Here is a 24,659-nt window from a genome sequence, read left to right as displayed (position 1 = left end):
ATTACAAATAAACTGGGTTTGAACGTATTTCGGGGAGGGGGGGCATCTTATTCTTCTATACAGGCTTGTTTGTTTCTCCCCGAATTTATCAGTCTTAAAACTGTCAGTCTGGCTCATTATCTGTACACTGCAGGAAATGTTAGTTCTCCTATTATTTCTGCACAAATCTAGTTTTTTTCTTGAAGCAGATGTTGGATGAAATTAATTATCAGCTTTGAATTCGACAGATAGATTCCTTCCTCAACTCCCTCTCTCAAATGTCTTTTCGTTCTTTCCCATCTCCATGCTTTGCAATTAAACCAATAAACACAGCCTACTATATTCAAACTACAGCAATAAAAAAGAATACATAGTAAAGTATAGCCTATGTCGCTCTGGAAAATGTGAGCAACTGGAACGTTTGAGATGCCTTCAGGGACTGTTGAAAAACACAAATTCACTCGCTGAACAACTGTGAAAATTTATGCTTAGGCCTGGACAGCATTACTGGAGCTTTAATAGTATACACGATGGGTGTCACCAACTTCAGTGTCCTGCTACCACGTGTCCAATCTGAATTCATAATCACCTTTGGCCTGAACTGAGCTCTTCCTTACAGCTTTATTTTTTCTACACCGACCTTTCATCCTGCCTCTGCCTCTGCCACCGAAGAGACCGGGCTTTTCGTGGAATGAAAGAGCTGATAAAACATTTGGCAATACATTTGAATTTTTATTAAGATACCGTGGCTCGTGATAGACGAGAGCCCGAGCTTCTGCTTGCACGTGAAGGCAGCATCTTTTAACCGCCCACACTGTTGCCGAACAGGAGCTGCGAAGAAGCAGCAGCCGGAGCGACAGACTGTGGGCTAAGTTTGTCCGCCCTAGCTTCCCATCACGAGTCGACGGGTCTTTGTTTTTGTGATGAACAAGTACCTCCGCTTTCGCTTAAAATTCACACCTAAAGTAGAGGCGTTAGAAACGGTCAAGTGCGCTCGTGACATTTTGGATAGTTTGTAGCACAGACAGAGAAACAGGAAAGGAGAGAGAGAGGGGGAGAAGTGCGAGCGACTCCAAAGTTGACACTTCGCTGTCATGTTTGGTACTTGTTGAATAGGCTGTGTACAAACACAACACTGCAGTGTGTGCGTGGGCGGCTGCGTGCTGGGAACAGGTAGGGCTGCTGTTATTTTACTTTGTTCTGCAATTGGCCTTCAGATTATGTTTACATTACATTCTAACCTTTAGTTAATGGCAACAGTAGCGTTGCTCCTGGCAGCCATTGATCTCAGCTAGTTAGTGAGTAATCAACTCTGTGGGCGAATATTAGTGGGTTAATATCTGTTCAGTATGTTTATTACCAAATGTTTTATTTGAGGTTCGAGTTCCCTATGGTTGTCTGGCGTGGAAACTCATTGCTTCTTAATTTTACTGTATGTTAATTAAGAAACAATTTCTTTCTGTTGCCAGAGTCTTCTGTATCACCATGAGGCTTTAAGGGCACAGGGAGGACAGTGATGGCAGAGCTGGAGATTGACCAGTCCAACCTTCCACGTGTCCAAGAAGGTAGGCTTATACACTCCCACAAAGACCCAACTTTAGCAACTGTAGAAAGTTCAAGAGAAAAGTGGTTCGTGGTATGTGCTGGAGAAAAGCTTTGTGTGGGTGCGTGTTTAGCCTCTATACATGCAGGTCAGAGATCATGGGCACTTACTGAGCTACAGACATGGAGCCAGTACGCATTAAGAGTTTTTATTGACACTCTAGCTGAGGGCAGACTTAACCTTCTGTTTGAGAGAGAATGAGAGCGACCACTTTGTATCCTCTCATTTTTGTGTTATGACTAACTTAAATCAGTGCTCTGTATCTACATCGGATAAGAAGTGTCTTGTCGTGTGTTGTGGCTGATGCAGCAGACAGTGCAGATTTAAGTACTGTTCTGTGCTGTATGGTAACAGGAATAAAGCTGGTACCTAATTGTCTGTTGGGAAAGCTAAAAAGCTCTAGTCTGTTTATTGCACTCAAATTGAATTGAAGTATGAGGTCACGAGAAAAAGATAAACACACAGTGATCTGAGGATATTTCAGTCAAGCTTAATAATTGTCCAGATGTACTAAGCATCTAAAAAGAACTGATCTTCTTTTATGAATGACTATCTAACAAAGGAAACGTGCGCATCATTAACGCTGTTCAAACAACTGAAGTATGAGCAGGGTTTTTCCCTGCAACAGGTTGGTCTGGCCTTTCACCAAAGGAAAATCACCAGGACAAAAATATTTTTAACCAGCATTTTCTAAGTAGGGGTTAGTTTGCCCAATCTTAAAAACAAAACCATTTTTGATAATTGCATGGCCGGAAATGGCAAGGAAATGCAAGCATTATAAAAGGTAACAAAACCTCTTTGTCCAAGCTATATTTGAACCAGTCATTTTTATGTGCGCAGTCAACCCCCCAAAAGGCTGAGCCTGGAAAAACTTGATGAGGGTCCGTGCACATGTCCAGCCAGCTTTAGGATTGTTAAGCTGGTTTCCCGTGTAGAGTTTGGGACAGCAACCATACAGGAAAGACTAAAGCCAGGTAAAAGAAGGCTGGAGTAGGAGGGCATGTTGTGTACAAACGTTCATGTTGCATTGTGTTACAGAGATTGATCCAATGAGTGACAGAACTGGCATGCTGGGTGCAGATAAGAGCAAAGAATGAGATAGCTGGGATATGTGAATCCATGGGAAAGAAAGGGGAATTCAGCTCAGATGAAGGTGCTCTGCAAAATACTCACAATTATGTGCTTGTGTTTTTTTTAGCTTGGTATAAATGGTGGGACAAAATTGAGCCTATTCATTGTTTGTCTTTGTTGTGTTGTAGCTGTCAGTCTAGAACAATACATTTCAGCCCTTCTACAAACAGCTTTCTGCAAAATAGTTAAAAATGAAATCAGTGCATTATAATCGTTGTTGAGGTAGGATATATTCCTGTAACAGGCCATGCCTACTCTATTCAGACCAAGTCTTTTCTGTGCAGTACTTCCAAGCACTTTGCAACTGGTTCTCTAATGTGTGCCTTTCTCTTGTTTTGCATATATTTCTCTTGTTTTGTATATACCCCACTTGATTGTGTATATTTCTCCTGTTTGCTATTTATTCCTGCTGTCCACTATTTAATTTTTATTCCGGCACAGTTGATGTGGAGCACCAACAATTTTGTTGTGCATGTACAGTGACAATAAAGGGCTATTCTATTCTATTAAACTGGTAACAAAGTGTATAAATTGTCTGTTGAGCATATTCTTATTTGTAGTAACAGTAATATATGATGGCAAATATAAAGCTCGAGATCCGAACTGGGTAAACAGCCCGATCTGAATTTATCTTCAGAGTCATTTTAAGCTATAGATTGAAAATTATTCAGCACAATACATTTAAAATGTTGTAAACAAATATGAATTTATTGTCTAGCATATTCAGTATAGTTAGAGAAGCGTGTATGCATGGAAAGCAGGAATGTGTATTGGCAAGAACCTGGTGATACTATGCGTACCACGATACAAGCATAAATATATTTTAAACATGCCAACGTGGGTATTAAATATGAGCAGAAAGAAAAAAGCTAAGCAATGCCACAATATTGTCTCGGTGTTATTAAGATGCAGCGCTAAATTGATTTTTATCTGCTTGCATGTAAGTGTGGAAACATTCACAGGTTAGGAACTTGTAAGCTGTCGCCTCAGTGAAGACTCATTCTTTGGCATGTCCAAGCTAATGAATGGGATAGAAATAGGTCTGCGAGTCTTTTTATCAAGGGAGATAATTCAGCACTCCACTCTTGTTTCCACACACAAAGGGCGCAGTGTGCAGCTTAGCATTTTCATGCTTTATTGAGCAGGGGCCAGTGCACAAACAAAGCCAGTAATAGCACCTATAAACTTGTCAATGAGGCAATTGCAGTATGTAAATCATCTGTCTGGTGACTGATTTTTTTTTCTTTATCCATTATCTTTTTTTACCAGACAGACATTTTCTCTTTTTGGCTCTGCGACGGTTTACTCAATGTTCTTTTGTGGATGCATATGCTTCCTTTTTCTTAAGAGCCAAAGTTTCCCTTGTCCCTTTCCACCTTCACTTTCCTCACCATTTAAGATCCCTGGCAAAGTCAGCTTTCTTTGTTTCCACTGCGCCCCCTTATCAGTTCCTGTTTTTTCCCTCCTCTCCTGCTCCTGATATAGCCTGATGTGCTGAGGGAATGCAGCTCCCAGAGGAATTCCCCCACCTCCCCCTCATTCCTAATTTCACTCTCACCAACTGACCCAGAGTGCCATTACCCCTCACCTCTTTTTGTTCTCCCTGACAAACTGGTCCAGTTCAGGAGTTATTTGGCCCAGTACGCTGCGTTTATAACACAAAACACAAAGATCTGTGGGATGGTCAGGCACTTCGTGGTGGAATCTTGTGCAGAAAAAGCAGTGAGGAGGAGAGCAGAACAGTCCAGAGAGGAAGGGAGCGAGAGGAGAGAGCATGTGGGCGGTCGGTGGGGGATTTTGGCTGAAAATAGAACCCTTGTCATTTCTCCTTTAGCCAGTTTCTTTGTTTGGCAGGCATTTGCAACTGCTGCTATCCAAGTAGCTGTGAAGATGAAGGTGAAATATCTCTGTCAGTGTTTGAGCGGCTGTTCCTGCGCGCTGGATCACAGACATGATCTGCATAATTTTGTTTTGGAAAATCGGCTGTTAGTGCACTAATAAAAACACGTTCAGCTATGTGTTTCTGTATTATGAGTGAAGGTTGCAGTTGAAAAAAATGCATTTAAATGTATGGAAAACAGACTTTTCCACACGACTGTTTAGGCTTTAAGGTAGGTTCTTGCTTAAAAATTGGATATTACAAAAGTCAAACTAGTGGGGAACTCTGTGCTATACAGTGATGCTGACTCAGGCTTTTTTTGTTTATTTGTTTGCTTTTTTTACGTTACGTTTTTGCTTTGTACTCTTTCTCACTCTCAGTGGATCTTATCCTTGTTTTTTCAAACGTAGCATAAATTTTTTTCCCTGCTGGATCTTTGATTCACTATCCTCTTAGAAAATAGACACAACCCTATTAAGGACCTTCATTAAGAAGCTTACAGTTGGATTGCCTGCAGTCACACTGAGCATGTTTTTTGGGGGGATTGGTAGCTCTGAGTGTCTCACACCTTGTTTCACAAAACCTGTTTAGAAGTAACAATTGTGAAGTCTCTGTTTCCAACCCCTATAGCAGTGCTGTGGAAAAACAAGTTCGCCCACAATGCAGACACACCCACATGCATATCCACGCTCATGCCAGAGAAGACTGTCATTTCTTTCATTTTTCCCCTGATTTTCTGCTTTGCTCTTCTTTCTTCGTTGGATTCGAAGACTAAATTGTTTTGACTTGTCATTTTGTCCCGTCGGATAAAATCAATCGTTCAACTTAAACCCTCCTCACCGGCAGACTGGACCCATAAGGGCAGGTTGGAGATCCATTTAGCGGATAGTCTCTTAAGCTCAGCAACAGGTGTAAGTGGTAATGCATGTCTGTTTTGGTAAAACTCTCAGTGTAGGCTTGTAGGGTCGTTCGTGTTGTAAGGAGGCTCCCTTTGGGGCTTTGTGCTGTCTGGGTGATTTTCATGGCCTGTGACAGTTGAGCCTCTTTAGATTGAAACCTACTCCTCAGAGACTTCTTCTTAGCTTTTTCTTTTTTTTTGTCATAGCAGTGTTTCAGGCATTTGGGTCTCTTTTTTTACTGTCCTATTTTCAAACAAGGAAGAGCCTTTGATTTTTTATAAAACCTTAGATGCAATTGTGTTTTGTATAAATGAATAAAATTGTTATAAGCACTATAGGATTAGGCGTTAGTGGTCAAGATAAGGTGCAACAAAATGCGAGAGGAATGCATATTTAGATAGGTATGAGTTAGATATGAATGACTGTCTTGAAACATTCTTCAATCTTGGAATGGATCAAACACCTGATGTTATATTTGTATTCACCTGCTGTCCTGTAATCTTAATATATCCCTATTAGAATGAATGTCGACGCCACCAATTTGTTGTCGTCATCAGTATTACCATCTAATACATCTCCAGATAGTAAGTACATTTCAGAGATCTTTGTCTGCCTTTTAGTTAAAACCTTTTTTTTGTTGTTGGGTAAATGTGTACTTCATTTGTCTATACACCTTTAATAACAACACGCTGCTCTCCATTAAGCATCCTCAAGCAAGTGGCAACCTGACCCTTGAACAATCCAGTACAATTTAATACAACAGCCCTGGCCCTGTCCATCCACTTATTCAACTTATGGTCACAGCTGCCAATCTGTCACAGGGCTAGAAGGAAGAGTTAGAAGTGTCTCTCAGTCTAAAAACTTACAAGCATCAGAAATTGAGTAGCTTTAATAGTATGTAAGCTCATGCTGGTGTACCCAATTGCTCAAGCAGTATATATCTACTACTAGGTTTTCCTGAAAGCTTAGAGAAATATTATCTGTCTATACATCCTTAAAAAAAGGCTAAAAGAATAAAAAAACTAAAAAACTTTTAGCAATGTAAAATGTATTCTAGCACCCATCTAAATTTTAAGCTTTCACAAGCTAATCAGGTTATCTTAAACAACTGAGAGCATGTGTGCAACATTTGTGGAGCCATTGTTTCCACAACCGTTACACAGCCCGCTGTGTTGGGCTCAGTGGATGGATTAGCAGAAGGACAGGTGTTTTTAATTGGCCCAGTCTCTCGCTCAGCATGAAAGATTTTCAGCAGTGAGCTAAATCTCCTCTTAGACACTGTCCTCTGTCGTTCTTTTGCTATTTAGAAGCCTCCATTGTACGAAAAGGCAACTCTCTGGGTTCCCTGATGAAAATCTATTAGGTAGCTAAGCGGTTTTGGCGGGTCACTGTAAGCTGTGTGTGTGGAGAAATGGAAGAGTTGGAGAAACATCTAAGCCACAATGCTGCTGTCTGTGTTTATTTTCTCCTGAGTAACGTTTGAGTTTGTTTGACAGATCTTTAAACACAGATAAGAAGCTATTGTGCCTCATTAAGGACTACTGTAAGCACTTGATATGTTTACAGTTTAGAATAACAATTGTATAATTATTTCTTATGTTCTTGAGTCTATGTTAAAGTGCTAGTCTTTGCAGTTTTTTTTTTGTTTTTTTTTTTAAACGTGCAAGGGTGAGAGTTCACTAATGACATGAAACTGATATGTTTTATTGCCATATCTAGCAGCAGGTGGCCAGACTATTGGATCACAGGATATGAAAGACTTGTGGCTTGATATGGAGTACCAGACAGAGTTGGAATACACCAAGCTTGTAGTTAAAGCCTTTGGATTTATGACAGCCTTACAGTTTTCATTTGACACACTGTACATTTGTACCATCTGCACTAACTTAAATGTTTGCAGGCAGCTGCTTTTAAACTTTGCATATTCATTTGGTAGGCATAGTGAGCACATAAGTGAAAGAAAAGCATGCATCTATGCATCTCTTAACATCGTTTTAACAATGAGCGAATGACTATGTGTCTGTTACTGTTAAAAAGCTGCTCACACACACTGTATAGCACATGAGCATCGCTCAGGACGGTGGAGCTGCTATTTTGCTCTAAAAGTCTGTGACTGCTAATTCTGGGCACTTGAATCTTGCTCTGAAATGCTGCTACCCTGCTCTAAACATTTTATAAGATCCTTTAATGTACTTAACAGTGATGCCAGAGTGGTGGATGGTTGCTTTTTTCAGTTTAAAGGGACACTCCTCTGCTTTTGTCTGTGTCGTGTAAACATCCATCATAACACGCAGCACTTGTATCCTATTGTTTCGCTTTGGACAGACTGTTGGACCAAAAGCAGCACAGTTCATCCAAAGGCCCAGCTTTTGTTTTTCGATGGAGCCATTGACATCCATTCCTGACTGCTGTCGGTTTTCTGTTGTTTTAGTAATCGTCAGCCTCTGAGAACTCCTCACTTTATTAAACACTTGTATCCCACCCCTTCATTCATTTGTGAGCACTTTGTAACTGTTTGTAAATGTTGCTGTTGTCTATTGTTTCAGTGTGCCAGTGTTTTGCTGTGCTGGAGGATGGAGCGCTGGCACACAACCTGCAAGAGCAGGAGAGTAAGTACAAAGTTAAGCAGCTATTTGACAGCTGCATACTGTGCAAGCGTCTGCTAACTTCTATTATGTGAGCTGCACTCCATTCTGTCTCAGTGAACCACCACTGTATGTTGGGTTTTTCTTTTCCTGAAGTATTCACCACCACAGTGTTATGCTGCAGACTTGCCAAGGACTTTAGAATTGCACTGGTGTGCCAAATAATGCAATCCAAAACAACAGCTCCCTCGAGTAATTTAATTACGCAACCAAAATTTTGTGAACACTTTTCAATAACTGTCACCTCTCTGAAGTGGTAACAGAACCGCACTAAAACCATCTTTATAGAGGTAAAAACGTAATGCATTGCTGTTGGATTGGTTTGTGTTAGATTGGATTTTATTGCAAAAACTTATACACAAAGAGATAGAAAAGATTATATAACAAACAGATGTATTTGTACTACATAACATATGTATTTCCATGAAAGCCTTTTTGGTTGCTGCTGTGGTGTCTCTGTACATCTTTGTAAACAAAATGCCGTACAATTTGGTATGTATTTTTAAGATTCCTCAAAAGTGTCATCACTGAAGAGCTGGCATGCGGCAAACCATGTTTCAGATAATCAAAACATTCATAATGATTGAAAACGAAAACAGATTTAAAGTTCAAATGCAATATAGTACATATTAATTCATATGTAACAGATCTAATATGGTCCATTTTGATACTTGCATTGCACGTTACCTTACTATCTCCCCTTTTTTCTGCCTTGCACTTACAGTCGAGCAATACTATACCACCAACATTCTAAAGAACCAGCTTGTGCAGAATGACATCCGTGTAGCCAAGAAGCTGCAGGATGAAGAGGAGGAGCAGCAGGCCCAGCAGAGTGCCCTTCAGAGACAGGCCTCCAGACAACTGTAGGTGACTCCTCAAAGCACACTCCTGCAATAACCACACTGTGCTACATGCAACCCTTACGCTACTGCATGTAAATTTATTGCACAAATTTTTGTCTTCTTTTACTTTGCTGCATATTATGTTGATTATTGTATCCATAAATCACAAATATGAGAAGTAATTTTCTTCTGCGACTGCTCTGTAGAGAGGAGCAGGACTTTGAGTATGCCCGTGTGATTCAGGAAGAACTCCAGAGATGTGCCGAGGAGGCTCAGAGGAGGGAGCTGGATGATGAGGTGAGCTTTTACTCACATCTCTTTGCTTACATAGCATATTTTATTACCAACCTGTGCATAAATATTTAAAAAAAACAATGTGTATTTAATCTTCTTTTACAGTACCCAACAGTCAAAAAAATAAATCTACCTTTATGGGGATAAGAAGAGTTAGGTTGGACCCCTTTGAAATGAGATGATGCATACATCTCTCAAAGGGTTTACCCAAATATAGGAACTTTATCATAACCTTAAATGAGTAATTTCCCTTAGCACCCATGCTCGCTATAGTCTAGGTTAACTGGGGAGCTTAACCATGAGCTGTCATGCATTTAACCAAATAGGGAAAAACCTGTTAGAGTTGGTAACTTTGAACATATTTGATTTTTAAAAATCTTATCTTTAGCTCAGAAAGTGTACTAGTGTTATAATAGTACATGGCTGGTAAGCTCATCTTACTATAATATACAAAATCTCTCTCTGTCTTTCTGCATGTTCATTTTTGTGTGTGTGTGACCGCCAACACCTCCCTAGATGATCAGGAGAGCATCCAAACTTGGCACACAGGTACATCTTAGGCCCATGAAGGTTCTTATCTATATCAGATATTGTGATGTTGTAACTAGCAACAGGATAAAATAATCTGTTTTCAGCATTACTGTCCCTGTAACACTTTATGAAAGTATTTTATCATTTTTATGACAGTTTTCATGACAGTAGTATCTAATTTATATCCACAAATTTTCAGTTATATTTATCCTGATGTCATCATAATATATTACCTGGCAGCGACCTGCTAATGTTCTAGGACCTGTTTTTTACCTGTTTTCTGTTATTTAAGTTTCAAAATAATTACATCTCATTCATATCCATAAAAGCTGAATTATACATGATCTATTGTGTCTTCATGTTGCCTAGTAACCAATCAGCATTAGGCTAAAATTACCCTTTTTTGCATTTATGCACCTTCAACGACCTATAAGATCATCATTTTAATGTCACAGCGCACACAGGTCAAACAATACAGTAGCATGAGCATGCACTTGTATTTTAAATGTATTTCTTAATGTGTATCTCTTTCTTGTGCAAATCTATAGTTTTAAAGTCAAGTCAAGTTCAAACCACTATAGACTATTCTAGAAGACATAGACGTGCTCCTTGAATGAATGATGTGCAAAGCAGAAAATCAGTTTTCCTCTACCAGCCACTCATTTTTGTCATTTTTAATTTAAAAGCTCCATGGTATTAACTCCGAACTGAACGGCCCCCCTGATAATAAGATAAAAAACCTTGACAGCAAACTTTGCAAAGTAAAATATTGTGAGGGATTTGTTCCTGAAAGAGGAACAAATCCTTTCCCATGGGCATCAAGTTGCTGGCAGTAACCAGAGCAGAACAGGATACTGTATGAACAAGTTTACCTTCAGCACAAAGTAATACTTGGAGAGATACTTGTTTCTCGTCTGTCCTAGGAAGTATGAGCATTTCTTTCTTTTGTTAAAAGGGATAGCACAAATAATTTTTTTTTCTTTTGTATGATATGCATACAAACTTACAAAACAATGTGAAAAAATGGGGTGAAAAGTAAGGAAAAATAATTTTCCTTAAAGATTTAGTGACGGTAAAAGGTAAATTAATACCACTGGCATTCCCCTTTAAAGTCAGTGAAATCACACTCAGCACAGGGACTCATAGACATTTATGGCACTTAGGATGTATTTATATATCATTTAATTATGCGCCTGTTACAGGGAGTATCATATGGCTCATTCTGCTCACTCTTAGGACTAACTGAGTAAATAATGAATCCCACTGGCAGCAAAGTGCTGCTCTGGGCCTCGGGTGTATCCATCACTCCAAAAGAGGGCTTTAAAAGCACGGTCAGCTGTTTAGCACAGTCTTTCAAGTGATGATGGCTCAAGCAGTTTCACCGGTGCTTAGCTCCAGGCATGGACCAGCAAGGGCTTTATCCAGAATGCATTCATATGTGCACATTTAGTCATGCAAAACTTGCACACTGTCGTATTCTCAATTTTGGTGTTTAATATTTTAATCTCTAAATAGATCATTTAGATTCTAATAAGCTCTATTACAGAATGATGGCTTGAATGTTTTAGCCTCATTAGCACTCCAGCTCTATGTATAGGAATATTACTTCTGACTGGAAATATTTCAACAGAAATTCATTGCTATGAAATTTTGTACTTACAATTATTATCTTGGGAATAAGAAATCTTTGACATTAGCAATCTCCTGATCATTTCATTAACTAACAACTAACTAATGCTATGATCAGGTTCAGTTCCTTATATACAATACAGTATTATGCAAAAGTCTCAACCCGTCCCTCATTTCTTTACGTTTTGCTGGGAAATAGATGCTGCAATTTAACATGTGCGAGCATATTTTTGAAATGCAGTGTATAAGGCAAAAACAGATTTTGTGTAGTTTTAAGAAGCTTGAAAGTCAGTTTTTGGTATGACCACCTTTTCTTCAACACATCCTTAACTCTCTCAGGCAAGCTTTCTTGTAATTTCTGTAAGTATTCTTCAGGAATAGTTCTCCATTGAAGGACATTAAAAGCCCTTCTTTGGATGTTGGCTTCCTTTTGTTCCGTTTTCTGCCACAATGTTTCAGTAATGTTGAGATCTGGATTCTGAGACGGTCTGTTTTTCCATCTAGCTGTGCTTTTATGCGTGGTGATTGGCATCAGTGTCATGATTTAAAATAATTAAATAAATAAATAAAGCTATTCCCAATCAGATGCTTTCCAGATGGTGTTGCATGCTGGATCAAAAGCAGACAGTAATTTTTCTGCATTCATAATTACATCAAAACTCTAACCATGACAGCATGTGTTTTAGACACTGTGGACACTCACTGTTATCCTTCTCTCCTGAACTCCTGTAGAACCAAAATATAAAGATTCGGTTTATCTCTCCATAGCACTTCCTGCCACTCATTTTATTTTAGTCTAGTTCTTGTGTAATTTGGCATTCTTAAGCCTTTTCCCTTTCTTTATGAATGGCTTTTTGACAGCCACGCTTCCACTGAGACCTTTTCTAGGTGGCCTCAGTGAACAGTACACGGATCAACTGAAGGGCCATGCATCAAAGTCATGTGTCAGGTCTTTGCTGGATTTTTTTCCCTATTTCTTAAAGACATGTCTTTCAACTTTTCAGATCAAAGTAGCAGATGTGTAACTTCTCTTGTCTCCACTTTAGTTTTCTTAGTGTTTTTTTAAGGACACTTTGCACACCTTCCCAAGATGCACCTTGCCCTTGGTAATCCGTACAAAAATATTATTTAATGTTGTCAAACTTTGTTATCTTTGACATTTTTTTATTCTGCTAACAAAATGGCAACAGTTGATGTGTTTTTGTGACAGGCTGCTAGTAACAAAGTGCCTTCAAAATTAGCTCTTTATTCCTCCCTTCACTTTGGTCTCTTTTTTATGCTTCAGTGATTTACAAGTAAATGTTAAATGGCTTAACAAACAAAAAACATTCCTCTGAAATTGCTCGTGTGAAGTTTGTCTCCTTGGACACAAGCTATAAAAGAAATAAGCCGTGGCTCAAGATGCTTGCACAGTGCTGTACATCTAGTTTTAATATAAACAAACATGAGCATGACCATCTGGTTCCAAATCCAAGTTTGCAATATAAATATAATGCTTGGATAGCTGTTTTTACATGTATCTACCTCTTGTTTATGGTATGGAAGTGAACCTCTACAGTGCTGTAAATACAAAAACAATTCATCTTGCAGCCAAAACATGGTTGTCCAACCAGATGGTTCTCATCAATCACCACTCCCACGGTGTTTGAATGTTCACACACAAGGCAAATCCTGCCCCCCTCAATGATGCTGTCTTGATGCATTTTGTATAACTTGCTTTACCAAAAAGAAAATCATCTGATTCTTTGAATAACATGAATGGTGTCGCTGAGAAACGAGAAGTCTATTGTGCTGGAAAAAGTCAGCGACTCAGCCATGAAAACTCTCTAGCTGGCTTGGTTGTCTGTTTCACATGGCTACTACAGCAAAATATTTTCTCTACATGGCAGTTTCCTTTTTGGAGAAGGCTGTGTATAAAAGCTCCTTGTTTGGAGGGTGTGAGGTCATAGAGGGCTGTAAAATTCTTTGATCATTATTAAAGGGGATGGGTTTGAACTCTGTGGTTTACACTTTACATTAAATGTAAACCCTAGTTTACTTTTTTGGCTCTGCAGTATTTTCTTTTTATGAGTGTTGATATAGGGATCAAATGATGAACTATTAGCGCACACGTTAGCTTACCTTCCATAATGACTGGCTGATCAGAGGTGTTGATTAAATATTTGCCTCCCTGTAGATCGTGTCTTTAATTAAGGAACAGAAGGCATCAGGCTGTGCACTTTTAAATGCCAGATCCCTGTGGCACTGCACGCCTAACCTGCCATGGCAAGCTGCTGATTGTCTGCTGATGCTGGCAAAGTGGCTCACACAAATGTCCTGATTGCAAGGCAAAAGCAGCTGTGCTTGCTTTTACTTATGATTTATGTTGTAAATGCTGCCCACAGAGGGAAATCTCATAGAATTCACTGGTTGAATTTTGATGATTTATTGGTAGCACAAAAAAGTAGCATTGAGATACATTGAAGCTGGACCCTAGAGACACACAGCTGCTCTGGTAAGACCAGACAATCCCCTGTGACAGTGTTACTTCAAGTGGAGCAGTGGTATTGACCTGCTTCTGCTGTAAAAGTTTACTTTTTCTTAATTTTTTCTTACAGGTTCTATTCAGTCAGTCAGAGTCCTAAATCCTGTGGTGTCACTGGCCACCCAGAACAGACTTTGTTAAATGACCGCTATTAAGATGTCAAATCACAGCAGCATCAAATCCCCCAACATAACTCTGCATGTCCAATGTAGAAAGATTACCGTCTGCATGTAAAAATGTGGTCTAAGGTTGTGGTCCATTTTGGTTGTTACCTCACCAATGAGAACAAATCTAAAGGAGCTGAGCGAGTTTAAAGAGTGCTGTGAGGTTTAAACCGACGAAGGAATATCTGGAGCCCAAGACAGCTCTCTGCTACATTATGAACAAAAGCAAAATCATCCACATGGGACATATTAATTCATGGATAAGATTTTCCTTCATTGTCAAATTGCAGCTGTTGATTTTATCTGTGTTACATTGCCCTCTGTTGGTGGAAAAGGGTACAATGTACGTGGCGCCTCATTCTTGCAGTTATGTCGACTCATAGTTCCACATCAGTGTAACCCGACCATTTATAGTGTCATTCTTTTAATCAGGGAAGCTCAAATTTTTGTTTTTTGTTTTCTAATTTAGTCTTTTATTTGCTCTTGTTTTTTGTTTTTTTTTACTATGTCATACACTAAAAGATTCTGTCATTCTTCACATTATTTTATAGAAATGCCTTATATATTGTTGGTGAAAACTGTTGAAAACTAAAATGGAAAGTAGAAACATATCTTTGATAAGGTGCTTATTTGATGGAAGAGATCATTTTATCTGCTGAAAGTCATATTTGTTTACACACTGGCCTTGTTTCCACAGGAAATTGCCAAACGGTTGCAAGAAGAGGAAGAGGAGAGTATCAGGAGACGAAGTAGAGGGTCAGGGAGTCATAGTGAAGGTAAAGGATTATTGTATATAGTTATAAAGATTATTTTGAAATTTTCACATTTTTTTAAATAAAATGTTTTGGGGGTTTTTTTTGGATATTTTTAGTGGTTTGCAGAAGGCTTTGTTATACTCCCATAGGACATAACCTGACATTATTTAGCTTCTTACTAAACATTCTTGGCTCTGCTTGTGATCATTACTGCAGCTGTATTTAAATCACTCACCACAGATGCTACAAGGCCATGAACAAAAAAGTTGCTCATTTGTTCATGAATACCTTGATAATGTTTTTTTGTTCTAACTTGCTTTCATGTTTGTTTTTATATTGTCTTTTACGCATGGAATTACATTTTCAGCATTTGCAGGGCCCATTCTTGTATGTAAATGCATGGAAATATGTCAGTTATATTTCATCCATTTATACTAATTGTAGATGCAGCTGTTTGTATTGCTGTGTTACTTCATCATTAATAATAATCACTAACAGACTCACCCACCAACCCCTTTTTTGTTTGCATGTTTGGCAATACTAAAGGCAGCACGAGTGACCCTGCACTGATATCCCTACAACAGCACACATACAACAGCGTTTGCCAGGGGGAGGAGCAGCACCAGAGCACCACCACCAGGTGGCGATCCTCTACTTCTCACTCAGACATAACTGGGCCTCAGACTAACTCCCCAAGGGGGTTAGCGGCTCAGAAAAATACAACTTCATGGTCAAATCAAGGACACCCCAATTCCATTAGGCAAATTAGCAGTGAATTGAGAGAGCCTTTGAGTGAAAATTCAGATGACTCGGACACAGTTTTCTCTGAACAGCTCTCTGTCTGGTCCCAGAGACTGAATGAAAGATTCAACACTGCACCTGCTCGACAGCGGGCATCTTTACATCAGCCACAAGAGAGAAATTACAGAAGAGTTTACTCTCGTAGAACATTCTCAGACGAGTTCAGGGAGGAGAGAGAAGAGTGGGACGAGGACTTTTATGAAAATGGTGATCTGAATGAAAGGAGGCCTAGGAATCAGGATAAAGAGAGGAAGTACAGAGATGAGTATGAGATCAGAGGTCAGGATACAGGCTCTCAGTTCGTCGAGTTTAGAGAAAAGCGACGCAGTCACAGTGAATCTGTTCGGCTGCATGACAGGGATAGACACAGCAACAGAGACTTTGCAAAGACCTGGAGCTACAAGGACAGCCCTGACAAACACGTCCGTTTTCGAGATGATAAGAGGAGCTCTCGCAGGGAGCAGAGTGAAAGCAGCCAAGTGTGGAAGATGCTGGCCCGTGTCCTCAAAGAGAGGGGTGTGCCTGTGAAGCTTGGTGGCAATGGGGCGCCACTGCAAATAAGGCCTCAAAGCAGAGACAGCCAGGTGCTTCATGGGAGTGAGGTCTCCAGCGGCGACTCCCAACCACATCAGAGAGCCTTCCACAGAGCTGCTTCCACGAGGCACAGTTTCCATGGAGATATTAGGGAGAGAAAGAGATTGTCATACCGAGAGAGCAGCGGGAGAGATCACAGAGAAGACCGAGACAGGCATCATGATAATGGAGAGATTTACGAGATTAGGAGAAGAGACTCGGACCTTGCTAAAAGAGAAAGACAAGGCAGTAGAAGGTGGAGAGAGCACAAATACACTAACAATGATGAGAGGGGAGAGAGGAATGTAAATAATTACAGAGTCAGGAGGGCAGCAAGCGAGCGGAGGCATTTACACAGGACCGCAGAAGAAAGCTTAAGCTCAGAGGAGGAGCAAGACGTGGAGAGGAGAGTAAATGTACCCCGACGAAGAGCCCCAGGGCGTAGCCAAAGTCTCAGCACCAGCAGCAGGGCTTCAACCAGGGATAGGTCAAGGCGCACGGCAGCAGGTAACACTTAGACCTGCAGCCAACTCTAATCTGCAGAGGGAAAGCTTCCAGCATGGTGCTGTCCCTCTCTGTGTACATCTGCTCCTCTCATCTTCCCTTAATCATCCCCTTATCTGGACTTGGGCTTTAGTGGTGTCTTGATTCCTTACTGAAGTGGGACGTTTCCCTGTTTCATATCTACAAAATCAGTGGTCTAAAATAGTCTTTGCTTTGTACTTTAATTCTCTACTTTTTCTTCTTCTAATTAATTTTTTCCTTTTCATCTTGAGGGTTGTAAGCAAACGAATTCCAGGGTGTCGTTTTCATTCTGCATCTTTTCAGCTTGTGCTGTCATTTCAAATGTCATTGTAAATAACCTTTGCCACACTCTTTCAGTAAACTTGAATGATTAATGGGTGATGTTTTTCTAACAAATCATGTGCTCATCATCATCACAGTTGCTCAATTCTCTGTGAATGTGAAACTGTCAAACTTCACCTTTAGGAGCACCACCTCAACCAGAGCTGAGTGAAACTAATCTGAGCCTGGGGGAGCTGCAGCAGGTTTTAGAAGATGAAGAACTGGCCCTCAAGCTACAGGAGGAAGAGGAAAAGCTGTTTAGGAGGGTAACTGATCCAAGAATTTAACATGAAACACTGTAGTTTAGAAGGTTAGCAGAAAAACAGAAGTTTTGTTTGTTGATCTGAACATTTACTTTGTTTCCTCACAGAACTCTCCGCCATCTCAACGTTGTTCTTATCCAGAAGGGGACTTCAGAGTAGCACAAGTGGCACAGGATGAGGTGGAATGATAAACTGACATGTCATCAGTATCCATTTATTTAACATCCAACTGATTAGTAAGATCATGCCTTTTTTTTGTCTAGGAAATTGCACGATTCATGCAGAAACAAGAAATTAAATCAAAGCGTAGATCTCGTGAGCTGGAAGGGCCTGAGTCTTGGCGTGAGCATAGGGCGATGATAAATCATCATGACAGACGAGCTGCAAGAGAGAGACAGGTTTGTTTGAACATATGGTTAGGAATTCAAGACAAAGACAAACATGCATAACAGGGCTGTGTATATATGTGTGAAAGGTGTTTATTGGGTGTTTCTGCCAGCAGAGTTTTTAAACAAGCTGAGAAACCTCTTTGTTCATTTCAGGTCCAACGAGAGAGACTTGACTCAGAGGGCCTTCCTTCCCCAACTGAGGACTGCTCTCCAGAGAACCTTCCGCCAAGTCCCACCACCACTACACCGTAATTAACAAGTTAAAACTCTTAATTAATGCTGTATGTCTGATATTTCAAAAATATGGTGACTCACAGCTGCTACATTTATAGATCAGCCCAGCAGATTAGAAACATTGCAGAGGAATTGGATCCAACCTTCCAGGCGAGGAGGCAAGGCACAATGAGCCTCCAAATGCGACAAATAGGTATTTGAACTGAACTGAAATAAAACCGCTGTTGAAACTGTTGAAACAATAACTTGACAGTTCCTTTTCCTCCATTGTAGGTCCAGCTTCTCAGCCCCTTCCTGTGCCACAGTCAGGTCTAAATGAAATGCTTGAGGAGCCTACATTTATTCCGCCAACAAAGCGTCAAACAGACAAATCGGGACGAAGTAAATCCAAAGAGAAGAAGGAGAACTGCAAGCAACAGTGATCTCCAACACTGTGTTCTGCTGTAGGCCAACACAGTTTCTTTTATAACACTTAATCAGTTCAGCTAGAGTTCTCATTGCTTATTATTTTAGGGTTAAAACTGACACGAATAGCATTCACTCAGCTGCCCCTACTAGCACTTTTTTAGAGCAGTGGAATAAGGAGACTTTTTAGATTCTTGATTAAGTGAGTAAAGACAACATTTTAAAATCATGGCTTTTATAAATGCTAAAGGGAAATGTTGGGTTTGTTATTGTATTGTATTTTATCTGTAGTTAACCAGTATACTGTCAGCTGGATCTCTCAGTCATCCCCAAGTTGTGCCTACACTTTATTTACATTACAAATACACTAAACCATCCAAGTAGACTACTAAGTTCTGCCACCTAGTATATAACTTCATTGTCTAAATCAGAATACTTTAATAATCCCTAAGGATTGGGTTGGATTTTTGGCTGAGATTCTGTCGCTCTCCATTAAAATGAAGCTACCATAAAAATTTGATACTGTTAATTTCTTCTTAAGTGAGTAAATGTACAAATTCAGCAGGGGATCAAATAATTATTTCCTCCACTCTATTTCTTGGGGGAATCTCCAGAAGCATGTGAACGTTAATCTTTACTAAGAAAGGGTGGAAACCTAATCTTATTTCAAAGCAGTTCTTGTCATGTTTGCTGTTATCCAACGACAATCAAAAAAACTTTGTTTGCTTTTTATACATGGAAATCCCAGAAGTTGTAAAACTGGATCACATTAACATAGTGGTAGTGAAAGAAGTCAAAATTAAATGTATTTCTTTCCCACTCAAACGAGGAAGTTCATTATACTCTTGGTGACAGCTCATGGAATAAATAAAGCTATAGCTACATGAAGCTTAGCTGCTACTATTACCTTTTTGGGGCGTACAACTACATTTCGCAATCTCTGAAATCCAACACCAAAGACCGACTCTGAACTAAGACATCTTGCATGTTTTACCAGCAAGTTGTGGTCACTTTAACACTATTCCTAATGCCAAACAGGAATCTAACAGAAGTGACTGGAAATGATTTTGATGCATGTATTACTATTTATTGGTCTCTGTTTTTGTTTTGTGTATGTTGTTCTTGCTGCCACATTTAAACTCTTTTCTTTACACAACTGAAATATGGCACCATGAATGCAACTATTCTGTACATAATAAATACAATCTTTACTGTGTGTTCAAAAATGTCATGTAAGTACAGTGTAAAAATACATATAATCAGTTTTATACAGTACTATAGACAGCTGAAGACATTTCACAGGAAATCACCATGAGACAGAAATTATACATTCAAATCAAAAGTACATGACATTCAGCAGGTAACATTCAGCAGGTATAATAAAGTGCTGCAGTCGTATTAAAATGTCACTGTATGACTGTACTGTAATGTTAACACTTTTTCTCTGCGCCACCTGTGAACTTTGAAGTCTTTAACTGATTTTGCTTTGCTGGAGCGGTGACTCATACGTTGCTCTATTACTATAGGCGTGGGTAAACATTTTCAGGCAAAGCCCACACAGTATATTTCTCAAATGTTCCATGAAGAAACACTTGCCTTCTAAAGACCAGGGGAGCAATAGAATTTAAAACAAAAAACCGTTTGGTCTAATGTTGCTGCCCACTCTGCTGTTCTAGAAGAAAATAAAAGTAACAAGACTCTCTGGGGGGTTTCCACTTGGCCCCTGAGCTTAGCTTGCATATCATTTATATTAGTCAAGCATATTTGTTCACAGGATTTCCCAAGACATTCAGGAGTTATAGTGATAATTGGTGGATTTCCCATGTGGCATTCGTGAGGAATTCTAAAACATTTCCGCAATTGTGTTACTAAGCTTTTGAGCATTTCATGTTTTCTTCTTATTCTGATATGACCTGTTAAACGCATACTTGATCTGATAAACACTTAGTCATACAGCATGCCTTAACATGCTCAGTGATTGTCACAGCTGAACAGTTTTTACCTTCCATTTGCAAATCATTCTGTACAATCCGCATTTCACTATTAGGCCTCCCTAGTGCTTCAGCTTGAATTGTAGCTTTATCTACTTAAAATAGGGAAGTCCCTTCACTGGACTTTTTTGACCAGTTAAGCAACAGTTGGAAAGTCCATATAGTTCCTGGTAATGTTCAGTGGAGTGGAAGAGGCTACATGTGTCTAGCTACCTATTTTCACAATTTAACACATAATAATTATTTAAAAAAAAAAAGACACTGTAAATGACCAACAGATAAAACAATTAAAACAACAAAACAGCTGCCATAAACAGCAGGTAGGTTGCTATGTTATGTTCAGGCTTTGAGCATATGTAAAACCATACTACTGGGAGGTAATATAAAGGCTCAGAAACTAATATGACTAAAATCAGTCTGTTACACCCACTTGCGCACTCACCCACATCGTATTTTCAAACTGAGCATACTTGGCAGCTTTACCGCTCAGGTGTGCAAATACCAGATTAATGAGTCTCAATCATGCTCTTACTCACTACAGCTGTTTTACGGTGTACTGGGATGAGTGGACTGAACTTTGAACGCAGTTAAAAATGTAATAGCAAAAAGGCGGTCTTCCATTCATTGTTATTTCATGACTGCTTTCACATTTCAAGAAGGCAAAAAAACAGCCTTCTGTTAGAATTTACATGGTGAATAACCTATTGTTAAGTCCACTCTTTTCTTCCCCCTCTCAGAATTCCCCTTCCTCTTGTGTTATTGAAGGATCACTAAAACTGTATCCAGTTGTTAAAACTGAGCAAGATGTTACAGTTTGTTTTGACCTATTAGGCCTTTTGTTCACAATAGCTTATGCTGTTCTAGAATAAAAACAGCTGACCTAAGCAACTTGGTATAACAAAGACATTTTTTTTTTTTAAAAACAAAACAAAAAGTGGCTCAGTATGAAGAAAGAAGAATCCCATTTTAGCTGTAAAATCCTGTTTCCTTAAATGAAAAAGCTACTTCCATGCGGCTTTCTAGTCCAGGTCCTTCCATTCATGCAATCAGCTGCTCTGAAGAGTCCTTAGAGTCCAGTGACTCTGAGCTGCAAGTGCTGCCCTGTTCCTGCTGAGCCTCATGGAAACTGCACTCTATTGCAATTAATGTCCTGGGGTCATCTGAAGGAGAAAAAGAGGGAAAAGGTAAGCAATTAAAATAGTTAATCACTATGATTCAGGTGATATATTACCTAATCATGAAATGCAAGAGAAATTACCTGTAGGGTTTACAATGATTTTTTCATGAATTCTCTTCTTTGTCTTCTTTCTTTTCTGGAGTTTTTTCACAGCCACGATCATGATAATGATGATGGTGACGGGGAACAACACAAGTATGCCAACGATAACAAGCAGTGGCCATATCGGGTCTTGAGCATCTGTTTCAAAACAGCACCGTTATAATCAACTTTAGATCAGAACTGAAGCAGTATGATAAGAGGAAAAAGAATCATGACTTACCAGATGGTTCAACTTTTGGGGCACGTGTTGTCTCAGGTGTAACTGGAACACACTTAATGTCATTTAATGCATCTCCTTTGAACACAATCTGCTCATTTGGATTGGAGCACCTGGGAGAAACAAGCGTGACAAAAGATTTCCTGTGACTTTTCTGGGATTTATCAAGTGTTTTATTACAGCAACAGTAAAACATGGTGGTATTTAGTAAAGGGTATTATCTTACTTGGTACTCCAGGGTTTGCACTTCTGGTGAACTTTGTCGTTAAAAGTTCCATTTGGACATTTTCTGCAATCACCTGTGGAGAAAGTCAGTGAGTTGATTTGCCATTTAATCCAACATGTGTCGTGTCGGGCTAAAGTTAAAAGCTTATTATTTGTACTTTTACTTACGATACTCTGTAGGTTCAAAGCCTTTTTCACATGTCTTCACACAGAAGGAACAACTTTCATCACCACAAGTAAGTCCTTCTCTACAGCCACACTTGGTATCAGTTGTGGCAGTGCAGGCTTGTAGAGTGACCTGAGCACCTAAACATATGAAAAGATTGAAAGCTCTTGTAGTACTACAGATTTCTATATTAGTCCAGAATTTAATACACTGCTGATGAAAGGCTTTTATATGGTTGTGACTTAATTAATGCACCAACATACCTACACACTGTGTACAAGGGTAACAGCTGTACTTTTTAGGATCCATTGTATAGGTCCCGGGCTCACAGGGTGTACAAAGGTCTTTTGGGGTTCGACCACACTCCTTGACTAGGTGATGTCCTGCAAAAATAAGCAAGGGAGTAACATACACATAAATTTCAGTGACACTGGCTCCATCAAAGCTATAATACATCTTAATAAATGACAAAAGATTTCCTTTTTAAGGTTCAAAGGTTATAGGATTTCTAGAAATGTTTCTAGAAAAGTTTGAACTCTAATAACTATATTTACTGCTCTTACACTGGATGTACAGGAATGAAACTGACAAATTCTGTCAGTGACATCTCCCAATGATTGGATATATCAGCTGCATCATCCTTGCCTTTGTTGTGGATTAGGTGAAAAACCACTGAAACTATCTTTGGTTGCATGTGGCCACCGCAGAGGAACTCCTCAAAGGTTGGAAAACAATCTCTCACATTTTTTTTCAACATCCAATGATAATAGCTGGGTTTAATAATGTGGAAGAAAAGACTTCTCTTATCTCACTCACGAATATACAGTAGGCTAAACTGTAAATTAAGTTTCATCCAAAAGAGCGCCGTTAAAAACAAACAAATAAACGAAAAAGCTGCACAGCTGTACAAAAACAAATAAATGTAGAAGATATTGGCAAACTTTTATAAGGTTCTGGATCTTTTTTTCTTTATTACCTGGGTGACAGGTGTCACAGCAAACATCGTCCCCCTTTATCTTCCATAACTTGCAGCCCGTATTAATCTCCCCAACACTGCACTGGATGCCCAGAAAGAGAACGATCAGCCAGGTGATTACAGCCATACTTCAGCTTTCCAGCCTTGAAGATGATACAGCTACTCCAGGAGAGAGTTGATTTAATCCAATCGAAGAATTATTCCAGGTATCTCTTCCACACGGCACTAATTCGGCTTTTCTCTTTACCTAAATCTGTGTGAGCATCGTTCTGTGCTCTGTACTCATATTAAGCAGACTGTATTGTTGCGACTTCAGCAGTCAGAAAGGTTATCAACCCTCTTGTCAGCTGAGCGCTTATAAAAAGTGTCGTCGCGGGGGCCGGGGGGCGTGTCTTCTTAGATCAGCCAGCACGCTCTGACTCACCATGGTAGAATTCATCTACATGTATAGACAGTTTTTCATCTTAGTCATTTTTATACAACTACAATGTATTTATTAAAAAAAAAAAAAATCATTCAAAATACACAAAGAGATAAAGTTATAAAGTTATAAAGTTGTCGCTGGCTGCAAGAAAAAGAAAAGCGAAACTTTCCTCAGTCAGATTACAATATTCGTTTCTTTTCCTCTACCAGTAACCGAATAAAGCCGTGATAATGTCGTGTTATGCATGCCTTCAAACTTGAACCACCTTTCAAATCTGTTCTGCTCTGTTCTTCATAGAAATGTCTGAACTAGGGCTAAACTAGATTTCCTGGAACTCAGATGCAATCGCCCCAATGTGTTTACAATAGCACAGCCACGTTCCCCACCTACAAATGTGAAGTTAATTCAAATAGCAGCTTTACTTTCTAGAAGCTTTTGCCTCTATTTGAGTGCACTTACGCAGTATATCGTCTCCCAATAAAGCATTAGACTCAACTACCGGTCGTGGAAAGGCTGTGTTATCACGCTACAATAGAAATAAAAGGGATTTTAACTTCATCGTAACTTTTCTGTTTTGTCTCTAACGGGGAAACAGTCATAAAGGGGATTTTTTTTTTTACTTAATCTCCTGGACTTTATTTTGTCTATATGGTTTTATAAACAAAGCTTAAGGATGACAATACCATTATACTATGAGTCATAGCATCATAGTATACATACAATATACACTGAAGAAATGCAAAATTGAGGTGAAATTAAAGAAAATGTACAGCATAAAACTTTTTTTTAATTTAAGTAAACAATTGTTAAAATACGATTTTATTCACAACAGAGAACGCGTCATTGTTATTTAACAGATGAGTCATAGGACAAGACATCATGCCCAGAATCATAAGTTTATTTAAAGGGCACTGAAAATGTCTCGAAATTCCCCCCTCACAGACTCTTCAGAAGATCAGTATGTGAAGATCTGGTGGCTAACACTTGTATTAGAC

General features: G+C 39.3%; 2 protein-coding genes across 7 annotated transcripts; one reads left to right on the top strand and one right to left on the bottom strand.

The window, feature by feature from the left end:
* Positions 1-577: 577 nt before the first annotated feature.
* ccdc187 (coiled-coil domain containing 187) lies at positions 578-19,057 on the top strand. 6 transcript variants are annotated; one of them, XM_013274924.3, is made up of 14 exons: positions 580-1,152; positions 1,449-1,544; positions 8,038-8,100; positions 8,861-8,999; positions 9,185-9,275; positions 9,789-9,821; positions 14,818-14,896; positions 15,422-16,756; positions 17,240-17,361; positions 17,466-17,537; positions 17,622-17,756; positions 17,901-17,995; positions 18,080-18,174; positions 18,255-19,057. In XM_013274924.3, exons 2-14 carry the CDS (start codon positions 1,496-1,498, stop codon positions 18,401-18,403), a joined length of 2,457 nt encoding a protein of 818 aa, XP_013130378.1. In that variant the 5' UTR covers positions 580-1,152; positions 1,449-1,495; the 3' UTR covers positions 18,404-19,057. The 6 variants fall into 6 exon arrangements, with proteins under 6 accessions (XP_025757652.1, XP_013130378.1, XP_013130385.1 ...); XM_013274916.3 differs by lacking the exon at positions 580-1,152 and adding an exon at positions 6,011-6,075; XM_025901867.1 differs by lacking the exon at positions 8,038-8,100 and having other exon boundaries at positions 578-1,152.
* Positions 19,014-24,361, bottom strand: tnfrsf9a (tumor necrosis factor receptor superfamily, member 9a). Its single transcript, XM_005448549.4, has 7 exons — positions 23,241-24,361; positions 22,528-22,647; positions 22,267-22,404; positions 22,100-22,172; positions 21,877-21,986; positions 21,636-21,794; positions 19,014-21,537 (listed from the first exon to the last, which is right to left on the bottom strand). Exons 1-7 carry the CDS (start codon positions 23,365-23,367, stop codon positions 21,416-21,418), a joined length of 849 nt encoding a protein of 282 aa, XP_005448606.1. The 5' UTR covers positions 23,368-24,361; the 3' UTR covers positions 19,014-21,415.
* Between the last annotated feature and the right edge of the window lie 298 nt (positions 24,362-24,659).

Source organism: Oreochromis niloticus, linkage group LG20 (genome assembly GCF_001858045.2).
Source record: "Oreochromis niloticus isolate F11D_XX linkage group LG20, O_niloticus_UMD_NMBU, whole genome shotgun sequence".
Lineage (NCBI taxonomy): Eukaryota > Metazoa > Chordata > Actinopteri > Cichliformes > Cichlidae > Oreochromis > Oreochromis niloticus.
Note: the sequence above shows the minus strand (reverse complement) of the source record. Positions and strands in the feature narration are given on the sequence as shown.